Source organism: Erinaceus europaeus, chromosome 3, assembly GCF_950295315.1.
Source record: "Erinaceus europaeus chromosome 3, mEriEur2.1, whole genome shotgun sequence".
In the NCBI taxonomy this organism is placed as follows: domain Eukaryota; kingdom Metazoa; phylum Chordata; class Mammalia; order Eulipotyphla; family Erinaceidae; genus Erinaceus; species Erinaceus europaeus.
This window is the reverse complement of record NC_080164.1, coordinates 124,511,686-124,526,010: the sequence shown is the minus strand read 5'-3', so window position 1 is coordinate 124,526,010 and position 14,325 is coordinate 124,511,686. Positions and strand designations below refer to the sequence as shown.

Below are 14,325 nucleotides of genomic sequence, written 5' to 3'. Positions count from 1 at the left end.
CAAGTCAAATTATGCCATAGATGTAAACATTTGTCAGTATTAATTTATGTGGGTGAGAATTTTATTTTTTTTAATATTTTATTTATTCATGAGAAAGATAGGAGAAAGTGAAAGAACCAGACATCACTTTGGTACATGTGCTGTGGGGGACTGACCCCCGGACCTCATGCTTGGAAGTCCAAAGCTTTATCCACTGCACCACCTCCTGAACCACAGAATCTTATGTTTTCCCTTCCTTCCTTCCTTCCTTCCTTCCTTCCTTCCTTCCTTCCTTCCTTCCTTCCTTCCTCCCTCCCTCCCTCCCTCCCTCCCTTCCTTCCTTCCTTCCTTCCTTCCTTCCTTCTTTCCTTCCTCCCTCCCTTCCTTTCTCTCTCTCTCTCTCTCTCTTTTTGCCTCCAGGGTTATTGATGAGGCTCGGTGCCTGCACTATGAATCCACTGCTCCTGGAGGATATTTTTTCCCCTTTTTGTTTCTCTTGCTGTTTTATCGTTGTTGCGGTTATTATTATTGTTGTTATTGATGTCACTGTTGTTGGATAGGACAGAGAGAAATGGAGAGAGGAAGGGAAGACAGATAGGGGAGCCTGGGGCTTGAACTGGCTTATGCCGGTCTTTGCACTTTGTGCATGTGCACTTAACCTGCTGCACTACCATCCAACCCAAATCTTACTTTTTCTACCAGAATAATTAGTATTATTTTGCAAACTTCTACCTCTTAGAGTTACTATTTTGATGAGTGCATACTCAGTGCCAGGCATTTTTCACGGTTAATAATTCATAGTTTATTTTTCCCTTTTTATAAACACTTGCCATGTAACACCTTTTCCATGTTAAGTTATATATTATGGGTTTCCATTTATAGATAGGAACTCTGAAGTTCAATGAATAGTTAAGTAAGTTAATCATAATCACATAGCTACTGATTTTAAAATACAACCAGGAGTAAAGTCCAGCTCCCTTTGACTCTAAGCCTACCTTATCCTTACTAATTTGTAGTCAAATCTTCTATCCCTGAGCTATAACTGCTCTACTTGCATATTAATGTGAACTAATTTCATCTAATAACAATACAGTTTCGAGACTTGACTATAAAGTATTCTTCCATTATCTGCTTATTTTCATAGGTTGGCAAATTCTTTTACTCTTGAATTTACTAATGTAATACTGAGTATAGTTCTAGTTCTAAAAAGTGTTAATAATATCCAAGGAAATCATTGGGCTTAGTAGGCACAAGCAGAAGTTAGGGTGTCTAAGAAGATGTACTGAATCATTAGAATATAAACGAGTGGAAATTTTATACTATTATATTTACTTTTAAAATGTACTAAGATTGAAAAATGGAAAATTCAGCTAAGAGATGATGTAAATACAACGTACATGACTGTTTAGATTGGTCACATTTGATCTTTTTAAATAGTTGACCCAGCTGGTATATGGCTTACCTCAGCATTAGTAGTGAGACAGCAGGTCATGATCCTTGTTAGACTGTTATTCTGTGAATGCTTGCATTGTTTCAGTGACTTCATTCCCAATGTCGGTTGACAGGGAAAATGCACTTAATTCATTCTGAAATTTTTAATTCGAGCATATCAGTGTGTACAAAAGTCAATGGAATTTTGACCAACTGAAGTAAAATTAGCTTTCCTTTTTCCTTTGTCTTTAATTTCATATGAGAAGTTGGTATTTAGAAGCTAGTTCTAGAAAAGGAACTCAACTTCCAGTTACTTTGCAAATGAACTTTTCTGACAACATTTTATTTTAATATATCTAAAAATGTTGTAGGTAATATCAGTCAAGAAGCTATGGTCAAGAAGTTGAATGAAGAAAGACAAAACCAAAATGTTTGTAAAATATTTGCATAATAGTTAAATCTAAGGATGATGCTAAAAAAACAAGTATAAAATTGCTTTAGATAAAAATTAAAATGAAGCAAAACAGAATAACAATTACAAATGAAGTCTATCAGTACACTGAGAGTTAACAGTTCAAAAAAGATTTAGGAGTTTTATTTTATTGTAAGCAGAATAAAACCCCAGCACTTTATGGGACAACAAAAAGGGCTAATATGATATGGGGACACATTACCAGAAGTTTGGTGCCCAAACCAAGTGGACTAAGAACCCCACTCTATTCTCTTTGCTAGACCACATGAGATGACACTTTGATTTTGAGTTTAGTAGACTGTGACAAGATTTATAAGGGATTTTAACATTATCAGGTAAACTATAACTGAAGCTACTGGGATGTTTAGCCAGAGAAATAGAAATTCTACTGTGAAAGTGTGATATAGCAGGTTTCAACTATATGAGGATTTGCCATAGGAAAGATTAGACTTGTTCTAACTGATTACAGTGAGTAGAAGATTACAGAAAGACAGATGCCAGGTCGCAGTGGGTTAAGCGCACGTGGGGCAAAGCGCAAGGACCAGCGTAAGGATCCCGGTTCGAGACCCCGGCTCCCCACCTGCAGGGGAGTCACATCACAGGCGGTGAAGCAGATCTGCAGGTGCCTATCTTTCTCTCCCCCTCTCTGTCTTCCCCTCCTCTCTCCATTTCTTTCTGTCCTATCCAACAACGAACAACATCAACAATGGCAATGATAATAACCACAACGAGGCTACAACAAGGGCAACAAAAGGGGAAAAAATTTGCCTCCAGGAGCAGTGGATTCATGGTGCAGGCACTGAGTCCAGCAATAACCCTGGAGGAAAAAGAAAGAAAGACAGATGCCAGTTTGATATAAATATAAAGCATTTATAGAAATTTAGAATCAAGTTCTTAATAATTATGTTGAAGAAATGACCATGATTGAAAGAATCAATGAATGGTCTCACAGAGATGGGAAGTCTTCAAGAATAGTCAGTTCTCTGCACTGATTGGGGTTGAGGGGAAATGTATATTTTATGAAGGAAATGGTCTTTTGAGTGACTTTGTTGGCTCTTGGGTACAAATTCATATCTTCCCGAAGTGTCATCTTCCCTCCACAGTAGTGTTCTCTATCCCCCTTAGGGGATGATTTTAAGGTAGTTGACAGTTGGGTGATGAGGTTTTTTTTTTTTAATACTTATAATAAGTTTCTTACCAATTTTAAAATTTAATATAATTTATGATTGCTGTGAATATAAGATTTATGTTTCTACATTCAAGTACCTTATTTCTCTAGAACACAGTCTATACTTTCTCCAAAACAGTTCACAATTATTTAGTAGTGTTTACATCTTTGTGAATTTTATTACTGAGTCATTTTAACTTGATTTCATAAACTACATGATAGGATGGGCAGGGAACCTATTCTAGTTTTTCCTAAAGACAAAAGGAATGGGGTTATTCGTTAGTCCAAGATGTGAGGTGTGGATTTCAAAAGTGGTAATTCCTCCCACCTGCATGGATAGGTATCACTTACAACACAAAGCAATCACATGCAGTTACAATATAATTCATTGGGGTGGGGGTAGTCCACATTGTAATATAAGCATATAGTTCAACTGGCAGAAATAAGGAAAGGAGCCTGAATCATTAGGATGAGGTCTGGGAGATCAGCATGGAAGTGGTGATGCTTGAATCTGGAGAGTTCCTTGCAGCCTGTATTTGCAACGAGTGGAGAGTCACTTCTCTGAGCTAAAGTTCTTGGTGATTTGCCAAAATTTGGAGAAGGCTTCAGGTTCATAGGTGTGGAATCCAGGAAGCATATCAGATGGACTTATTAAATAATTCAGCTCTCTTATTTGTATTGCTTTCAGAGGCGCTTCATCAGGATCACCAGTTAATTTTAACTTTCTGTTTTATCTCACATCTTTTATCTGCTCTTACCTTTGACATGTCCATTTGTCAGTGTCGGTAAACAAGTGGTTGCTTTATCTCAATTGCTCCCACCTTTCAGTTAGGTCTGGAGTCACAGTTATATCTGGATTAGTAAAGATCACTACAATACCAACACTGATAAGGTCATATAGTGAATTAATGACTGAATACAATAATATATACATAATGTAACTTTCACTAAGGAAAATGGCTTGAAATTAAAATTAGAGCCTTTGAGTCTGTGCAAGTGATTTATATTAAGAGACTATACATTAAAAGTTAAATTAATATTTTAGATTTAGTAAAAGCATTGAAACAGGTTAGGGAGAATTACAGTGGTACTCAAGAGGGGTAACTTTCCACCTGGAGATATTTGGCAACATTTGTAGACATTTTTTGTTGTGATAAATCAGAAGGAAAGAGAGGAAGAGAGAGAGGATGCTCCGAGCATTTGGTGGGTAGAAGACAGATATACTACTGTCAGACTACTACACATATTCTTCCACAACAATTATTTTTGCCTAAAATGTAAATAGTGTGAAAGTTGAGAAACTCACTGGATATATCCCATTCACTTAAAGGTAGACATTAGATTGTCTTAAACAAGGAAGTAAAATATATAAAATAAAAAACATCCTTTGGCTTTTATTTCCCAATGATGTTTCACTCACTCAACATAAATTTATATTTGCTAGAAACGTTAACTTTGATTGCAAAAGCTTACATTGCAGAAACAACTGTGTCTTTCTAACTGAATGGGTCAACCTTTTCTGCCTTTATTGGTAATCCATACTTTGCTATGGCCATGTACATTTGGCTTCTTCCTGTCAATTGTCTCTCACATTTAAAACAAAAGTACTTTTTTTCTTGTGTATAGTGACTAAGCTTTCTCAACCCAATGTCTTTATGTAGTCTTCAATTATTTCCTCACTTTCCATGCCATTATATTTCACTAGCAAGATATTACTAGAAGTTTGTCAAATCCACTGTATATGCCTCCAGTTTTAACATTAATTCCCCTACAATTTTTATACTGTTAATCAGTTTCTTCTCAGAAAAACTCCTTGTCCTTACCTCTGTGTCCATTTTTCCCAGGTCCTTTGAGAATTCTTCTCTTCTTCCCCTCTAACTTACTGATATTCTTTAGGACTTTTCCAGTTGTTTGTTGTTTGCTTTTATAACATTTTCTATTAGTGATTTAATAATGGTTTACAAGATCATAAGATTAGAGGGGAATAGTTTCACACCCACTACCACAGTTCAGCGCCCCTCTCCCTTAGCCCTTCAAGAATAACCACTATAGTTTTCACAAAGCTTAGTGAGAGTTTGCATATTTTAAGCAAATGCAAGTTTTTCAATTCTTTGTATTACACATATGCATGAAACCATACAGTAATTATCTTTGAGAAATGCAGGCCATTTGGTAACGTTCATAAACTATAGCAACAAGAGTCGTTGTACACAAACATCAAATTAAAGATTAAGTTAAAAACTAAAATTGGTGAATTCACCTTCTTCACCTCATCTTGGATGGAGCTTGAAGGAATCATGTTAAGTGACATAAGCCACATGGAGAAGCATGAATATGGGATGATCCCACTCATAGACAGAAGTTGAAAAATAACAGAAAGGAAAAAACAAGGCAGATACTGGACTGGAGTTGGTGTAATGCACTAAAGTTAAGGACTCTGGGGCAGGGGTCAGTGTTCAGGTCCTGAAACATGATGGTGGAAGAGGACCTGCTAGAGGGGTCAGAGTGCTATGTGGAAAACAGAAATGTTACACATGTACCAGCTACTGTATTTTATTGTCAACTATAAGCCATTAGTTCCCTCAATAAAGAAAAAAAAGTAGGGGGGAGCTGGGTAGTAGTGCACCAGGTTAAATGTACATAGTACCTTGGGAAAGAAAAAAAAAAAGGTAACCCAAGAGGTGGTGGGTGCACCTGGTTTAGCACACTTACTACCATGCACATGGACCCCAACTTGAGCTCCCTGCTCCCCACCTGCAAGGGTGATAATTCACAAATAGTAGAGCAGGTCTGCAGCTGTCTGTTTTTTTCTTTCCCTCTCTATCTACCTTGCCCTCTCAATTTGCCCTCTGTCCTATCAAATAAAACAAGAAAGAAAGGGGAAAAAAAAAAACCTGGAAAAAAAAAAGGCTACTAGAAGCAGTGGATTCACAGTGCTGGCACTAAGACCCAGCGATAACCCTAATGGCAATAAAAGTAAACAAAAACAACAACAAGAAGTAGAGCATATACTTTGCCATGCCTGAGGACTCAAACTCCAGCCACCAGCCACAGGAGTACTCTGCAAAAAGGCATCTACACAAGTGCTGTGGTGTGTTTCCTGTCTCCTTCTATCCATAAAAAGAAAAAAGAAAAAAGAAAAGAAAAAGGAAAGCAAGAGAGAGTCTACCAGGAGTAGTTGAATCATGTAGGCACAAAAACACAAGCCTTGGTAGCAAAAGTAAAATAAAGATTGAAAGCAAGTTTGGAAAATAAAAAGAACCAGGCCAGCCAGTAGTGTACCTGGATAAGCACTTACATTACAGTGCGCAAGAACCCAGGTTCAAGTACCTGGTCCCCACCTACAGTGGGAAAGCTTCACAAGTGGTGAAGCAGAGCTGCAGGAGTCTCTCTGCTTCTCTCATTCTGTATCTCTTCCTCTCCTCTCAATTTCTTTCAGTGTCTATCCAATAATAAATAAATAAATAAAGATTTTAAAGAAAGAAACAAGATATTATAAGGTAGGAAGGATGAGAAAAACAAAACAAAAAAAGATGTAAGAAAGATTAAAAAGTACTAGAGAAAAAAATGGCATAATTTAATAAGACAAAAAAGACTATATGTGTATAATGTGTTATGCATAAAAGTTTTATATAGAAAATTTATACATAAATATTATATATGTGGAAAATCTCTCTTGTCCTCCTTGTCTCACCATTCTTTGCTTGAATATCCTCTATCATTTCTTCCTCCACTTTCATACTTTAAAAGTGGCTCATATTTCTGACTTGTGTTTCTGGGTCTGTTTTACTGTGCATCACCTTGGTGAGGGTTAAATGGTATGTAGTTGTTTCTTTCTCTGTGGCTCTCCTTTCAGTAACTCTTGCAAGACAGATCTGGTAATAGCAAATCCCTTTAGTTTTCCTATGTCTGGTACTGCTTTTTATTGTCCCTTTATACTTGAATGAGTCTTGCAGGGTAAAGCATGTGCGGCTGGTAGTTGTTCTCTTTTAAAACTTTAAATGTGGGAGTCGGGCTGTAGCGCAGCGGGTTAAGCACAGGTGGCGCAAAGCACAAGGACCAGCATAAGGATCCCGGTTCGAACCCCGGCTCCCCACCTGCAGGGGAGTCGCTTCACAGGCGGTGAAGCAGGTCTGCAGGTGTCTATCTTTCTCTCCCCCCTCTCGGTCTTCCCCTCCTCTCTCCGTTTCTCTCTGTCCTATCCAACAACGACGACAATAATAACTACAACAATAAAACAACAAGGGCAACAAAAGGGAATAAATAAATAAAATATTAAAAAAAAACTTTAAATGTACCACTTCACTCTCTCTTAGCAGAAAAGTCTGATGGAAATATGACTACACTACCTTTACAAGTCACTTTCTTTTTTCTGTGGCATCCTGTACATTTTTTGCTTTGCCCTTAACTTTTGATAATTTTATAATGATGTGTCTGGGTGTAGCCTATTTGGGCTTAGGAATTTGGAGTTTTTCTCCTTTTTGTACTCTTTATTTACTTTCATATTACAGAATTACATGTCGACAGGAGTTTGAATCCACACCATTCCCACCACCAGAGTTCTGAATCTTCACTCTCCCCACTGTAATCCACCACAGTTCCCCTAAGGTTGTAGACATGGGCCAACCATCATCTCTACAACTATCTGTTCACATTTATACATAGTTGCCCCCCTTTTTTTTCTGATTCACTCCTCTCTTCTCCTCCAATCCACTTGTGACATCATAACTGCCTCCATATGTCCCTCCCTCTCCTTTTCCTTCTCTCTCTGGGTGCTGATGGAGCTGGAGTTCAGAGCCCTCTTATCTTCATCTTCCTCCTATCACTTCTCCCCTGCTGGGTGTATGCATCAAGGTTGTTTTGGGGAAGCAGAAGGTAGCAGTTCTGGCTTCTATAACTGCTTCTCCACTGAGCATGGGTGTTGATAGGTCAGTCCATACCCCCACCCTGTTTCTATCTCTCCCTAGTGTGCCAGAGCTCTGGAGGGTCCAGGACACATTGGTGAGGTCATCTGCCCCTCTATTGGGAACTTTCCTATTCTTTATCTCTCTGGGAGTATGGACCCATAGTCATTATGGAGTACAGGAGGTGGAAGGTCTGGCTTCTGTAATTTCTTCCCCACTGAACATAGGTGTTGACAGGTCAATCTATATTCCCAGCCTGTCTCTCTCTTTCCCTAGTGGGGCAGGGCTCTGGGGAGGTGGGACTTCAGGACACATTGGTGGGGCTGTCTGCCTAGGGAAGTCAGATTGGCATCATGGTAGCATCTAGAACCTAGTGGCTGAAAAAGAGTTAAGATATAAAGCAGAACAAATTGTTGACTAATTATGAACCTAAAGGCAAGAATATTGCAGATGAGGATTTAGGGTCTTTGTTCTGGAAAAAGCTCCTAGGTCTATTTTAGGTATATTCCAAGGGGCCTATGACTTTACTAATTTTTACCTGAGTCTGACAGCTAACATGAAGGTGGACCCAGGTTATTGCCTGGTGAGATGGTCATAGTTGAAAAAAGGACTAGAATGCTGGATCAGGGAAGAGAGTAGCTCCCAAATATGGGAAAAGTATATAAATATTGTTAACTTTAAACCCCATTGATTTGATCTGGGGCCCATATTCAGCACAGGAGCCTATGTAACCTCTGCATTCCTGTAGGTTTCAGCTCGCATTCTGTGGTCACAGCTAGGAACATTCCAGGCTGCACTAATTTCAGGACCCATCTTCTTCCAGTGGTAGAGTATGTTGCCCACCCTCCCTTCGGAGAATGGAACAGTCCACATTGAGGGCAAGGTCCTATAGGGGTTCACAAAGGGGCCCATTATGTTGTTCTTGATGAAGATGAACAGTGACAGTGGATAGAGGGATCTGTTAGAGGTCTAGGCCATCATGTCTGTGTGGGAATACCCAGGTGATATTTGCTTTTCTAATGGAGTCTTCAGTCTCTCAAAGAGTTGCCTTATTTCTCTGAAACCTTTTTCTACTTTGAAGTAATAAAATGTAGTTCTTTTCTCCTTCTTCTTCTTCTTCTTCTTCTTCTCCTTCTCCTCCTCCTCCTCCTCCTCCTCCTCCTCCTCCTCCTCCTCCTCCTCCTCCTCCTCCTCCTTCTTCTTCTTCTTCTTCTTCTTCTTCTTCCCTATTTCAGATGTCTTCTCTTCCACATGAGTAAGTCTATCTCTTTGACATGCTATTTGATACTGGGATGTATTCAAAATATCCTTCACACCCTATAGATCTATTTTCATTTGTTCCATTTTCCTATTCAGTGAGTTTATGAAGTCATGGATTTCTTTCTTAATCCATTTCTCAATGCTAAATTGAGAGCTTTGTATTTCTTGAAATTTCCTTACAATCTAAGTCCTAAATTATTTCTCTTCTGGATCTGCATCATTAAATTCCTGGAAATCTTGATTTCCCAGTATTGGGGATATTCACTCACATGTTTTGCTTTCTGTTATTGATTTGTAGATGGTGCTGGGTTTTGCATTGTATATGAATTGTTTATTTTCTGGGAAAGTAGCAACTTCTTGAAACTAGGTCTCCATAGCTCTTTTCTGGAAAAGTTTTTTTCTTTTCACATTTCTTTCTGAGAGAAATACATGATATGAAATACAAATGTCTTGTCCATGAATCCCAAACTTTTTTTCCCACTTCTCTCTAGAGTTATATAATTCTAACACCTAGAATTCTGAGTGTTCAGAACTGAATTTCTCTCCCTAGCAGCCTTTACTTGCACAGCTATGAAAAAATACTCTAAACTGGGTATTTTCTAAACAAGTTCCATTTAATTCTCTCAACTTTAAAGGTTGGGATATCCAAGAAGAAGGCTCCAGTAGATCCCATTTCTTGTGAGGGCTTACTTCTGGATTCATAAACAGGTAGCTTCTCTGTGTTCTAACATGGCATCAAGTACAAAGAGTTTCTTTTATAGGTGTGTGGCTCCCACTCATGAATATTTGTCTATTAAGAAACTGAGTGCAATTTTCCCAGAACAGCTCATAAACATGAGATCAGCTAACTCCCAGGATATCTTATTGCTCCTCAACTGCCTTTCCTACTCCTCTGCAACTTCTTGTGATAGATGTCAAATATAAAAATAGAGAGGACAGGAGGAGGTTCACTTGGATAATGTGCTGCTTTTCTGTGTTGCAGTACCCAGGTTCAAGGCTGGCCTCCACCACACTGAAGGAAGTTTCAGTGCTGTAGACACTTTTATTCTCCCTAAAAATAAATCAATAAATCTTTGACATTTTAAATTAATCCCTGTGAATTATCAAGTATATACCTAGCTAACCTTCCCCTGTCCCCAGGGAGCACACTCAGTAATTAATACTAGAGATAATGGGTCTTTATGAAGTGAGGAAAGTACTTTGCCACATTCTACTCTTGGTGGAATTTCATGAATGAATTCATCCAGTGACTGAGAATACCCTCAATGTTCCTGTTATTATGATAAGGTTCCTTCAAAAATATATCATCAAGCCTACTTCCTTACCATGCCTAACTAGATATAATTGGTGCTGGCTTGAAAATTCTTTCATTAGTACTAAGCTTGAAAAATCAGACTTGCTGATTTATGTTCATCTCCCTTGCAATAAGAGAACGTCTTAGAAATGGGAGCCACATGCTTGTTATTTTCGTAAGTGGGTCAGGATGATGATAGAGTGTTTGTTGTTCGTTAAGCCAAATTTCATGTTTATTTTTGTTGTTTTGAACTTGAAGGTCTAGTGATCTTCCACTGTGTTGTGGCAGATGGGAACTCAACCAGAAGTCCTGAACATGATGGCCTTTTTTCTGGAGGTTCCAGTCAGAACTGCACAGGTAATGTGGAACAAATGATACGTTTACATTTCACCAGCTTCATGTTTCTTTTTTAAAAATATTTATTTATTCTCTTTTGTTGCCCAGGTTGGAGTTGTTGTCAGATAGGACAGAGAGAAATGGAGAGAGGAGGGGAAGACACAGAGAGGGAGAGAAAGACAAGACAGCTGCAGACCTGCTTCACTGCCTGTGAAACGACTCCCCTTCAGGTGGGGAGCCGGGGGCTTGAACCAGGATTCTGATGTGTCCTTGTGCTTTGCACCACGTGTGCTTAACCCGCTGCATTACCACCCGACTCCCCTTTTCTTTCTTTTTTTTTTCCAGTGAGTTTTTGGACACAGATTTTCAACATGTGTGGTGGAGTATTTCTCCATACCACTGATAAATTCTGCATCACAGTCCACAGGCCAAGGAGGGCTTAGTCTCACAGCACTGGTCACCCATTCTCTGCTTCAGGTAACAACTGGAAGCTAAAACTGATACCTGTGCTTCTGACCAAAATGGCTGACTTGACAGTTTTCCCAGTCACCTCTCTAGATCCAATTAATTTACTATGGAGGCTCACAGAAGTCAGAGAAACATCTCACTTGTTATTTTACCTGTTTATTACAAAGGTTATAACTCAGAAAAAACCAGACGGAAGAGATGCAGAGGGCAAGGTGTAAAGAGAGGGTGTGGAGCTCTCCTTCTTTCTCTGTGCACCCCTTTTCCCACATCTCTTATGTATTCCCCAATACAGAGACTCTACAACTTCTCTCTTCTGGGTTTTCATGGAGACTTTATTACATAAATATACTAATCAAATTTATTGATTCAGCCTCCAGGCCTTCTCTCTTCTCAAGAGGTCTTAGGGTGAAACTAAAATTTTCTTTTTTTATTATCTTTATTTATTGGATGGTGACAGCCAGAAATCAGGAGGGAAGGGGGTGAAAGAGAGACAACTGCAGACCTGCTTCACCTGTTATGAAGCTTTCCCCCTGCAGATGGGGACTAGGGGCTTGAAGCTGGGTCTTTACACCTGTGCACTCAACCACACATCTGTGCTCCACCACCCATCCACCAAAATGAAAATTCTAATCTCTCATTACATGGCTATTTCCACTGACAACCAGATCCTAAGGGTTGCAACCTAAGGAGTACAACCCCAAAGCCCCCCATTAACAAAGAAAAGACATCTTTGTCCTTTTTATCATTTATGAAATGATAATTTGGGGGAGAACTGTGTTGTTAATGAGGAAAATCATCAAATATATAGTTCTTGTTGTAAGTCGTGATATCACATTCATATTGTATTCCAATAAACCATTTGGTGAGATAGGCTGTGGACCATACTTGGCCCTTGGGCCACAGTTATGCTCTTTATAGAATCAAACAATCGTATGGTTTGATTGTCAACAGGGGTTGTTTCTGAGTTTCAAACAAGTCACATACCAACTCAAGAAGTAGGATGGAGTGAAGAAGAGGTACCTGTATCCCCCAGGAACTAGTTACTTGGTGTCAACTGCTCCTTCCCTAGCGTTCTGGGGGGAAATTCAAACATGCTGAACAAATGGACCTGAAGTGAGCCACCAATTCCAACCCAATCTCTCTCTTCACACTTGTGGGTGGTTTGGAGGCTGCTCATAGGCTGTGGAATTCATTAGTGTCACAGCACATGTTTGTATGGCGCTAGTTATCCATGTTGAGAAATAAGACCAACTCAATATATTTGTGTGCTTTTCTTCCTTCAGCTTGGCTTCTAGTGTCTTAAATTATGACACTTTCCATATATCTTTTAGGAGGTGATTTCATAATGTAAAGATAGTATTTAAAAATGTTTTTCATCACTGTCCTAAATATGCTTGCTGATATTTTAGTAGTAAGAACATTAAATGAAATCTTCTTTTAGCAATGTTTTTTATTGTGTTGTACAGTTTTTTAAAACAATAGGCATGAGATATATCAGCTCTCTGGAAAATATTTAACTTACTTAACTAAAACTCTATGCCACTACTTCTCCTTTGTCTCGAAACTTCAGGCAATGACCCTTTTTCTTCTCCATTTCTTGAATTTGGCTATTAGTATACCTTGCACATGTATTATGAATGACATGTTCTACATTGACTGTTGTCCTCTAGTTTTATCAGTGTTGCTGCTTATCATAGGGTTTCCTTTATTTTTAAGGCTGAATAATATTCCATTATTAGTGTATGCTACATTTTCTCAGGCTATTTTCACATCTTGTCTACTGTAAATAATGCTGCTGTAAACATACAATAATTTCTCTGAGATCTTTCTTTTAATCCTTTTGAACAAATGCTCAGAAGTGGAATTGATGGATACTAACTATGATTCTATTTTAAATTTTTTGAGGATTCTCCATACTCTTTTCCACTGTAGAATCACTATTGTAATTTCCCATGATAAGGACTCCAATTTCTCCAGATCTTTATCCAAGTTGTCATTTTTCTTCTTTTTGATTTTACTACCTCTCAAATGCATATTAAATGACATCTTATTATGGTTTTGATGTGCATTTCTCTGACGATTAGTTACTCTGAGCATCTTTTTATGTATTGGCATTTGTGCAGAGATATCTAATCAAGTTCTATTTAATTAGATTTCTGTTTTATTTAATTTTTTATTTATAAAAAGGAAACATTGACTAAACCATGGGATAAGAGGGGTACAACTTCACACAATTCCTACCACCAGAACTCATTATCCCATCCCCTCTCCTGATAGCTTTCCTATTCTTTAACCCTCTGGGTGTGTGGACCATAGGTCATTGTGGGATGCAGAAGGTGGAAGGTCTGGCTTCTGTAATTGCTTCCCCACTGAACATGGGCATTGACAGGTTGATCCATCCTCCCAGCCTGTCTCTCTTTCCCTAGTGGGGAGTTAACATAAAGAGCCAAACAAATTGTTGACCAGTCATGAGCCTAAAGGCTAGAATGGTGCAGATGAAGAGTTGGGGGGGCCCCTCTGTTTTGTAGATAGCTAGTAGGCATATTTTAGTTATATTCCAAGGGGTCTTTGGCTATAATAGTGTTTTGTTTGTTTGTTTGCTTTGGGGTTTTTTTGCCTGAGCTTGAAATCTGCTATGTAGGTGGATCCAAATTATTGTCTGGGGAGGTGCTGTCATGGCTGCCAGAAGGACCAGAAAGCTGGATCAGGGGAGAGAGTAGCTCCCAAATATGGGAAAAGTGTATAAATATTGTTGACTGTAAACCCCATCAATTTGATGTGATATGGGGCCCATATTCAGCTTGGAAGCCTATGTGATCTCTGCATTCCTGTAGATCTGAGCTCACATTCCGTGGTCACAAGTAGGAACGTTCCAAGCTGCCCCAGTATCAGGACCCATCTTCCTCAGGTGTAACATAGAGTATTTTGTCCAGCCTCCCTTCAGAGGATGGAACATTCTCTACCATTGTTGATTCAAGTTGAGGACAAGGTCCTATGGGGGCCCACAAAGGGG

At 38.8% G+C, this 14,325-nt stretch overlaps 1 protein-coding gene across 8 annotated transcripts in view; it reads left to right on the top strand.

Annotated features, from left to right (window-relative positions):
- BTC (betacellulin) overlaps positions 1-14,325 on the top strand; it is a 543,453-nt gene that overhangs the window by 13,179 nt on the left and 515,949 nt on the right. For 6 of the 8 annotated variants that reach the window (XR_009549001.1, XM_016186750.2, XM_060187869.1 and 3 more), the window contains exon 2: positions 10,767-10,865. The exons of 1 other annotated variant lie outside the window; for it this stretch is intronic. Coding sequence is in view for 6 of the 7 variants with exons in the window: in XM_016186750.2 (XP_016042236.1) it covers positions 10,767-10,865 (99 nt within the window). In the remaining variant the exon portion in view is untranslated. The remainder of the gene's footprint in view (positions 1-10,766; positions 10,866-14,325) is intronic. One more of the 8 variants, XM_060187870.1, reaches the window with a different exon arrangement.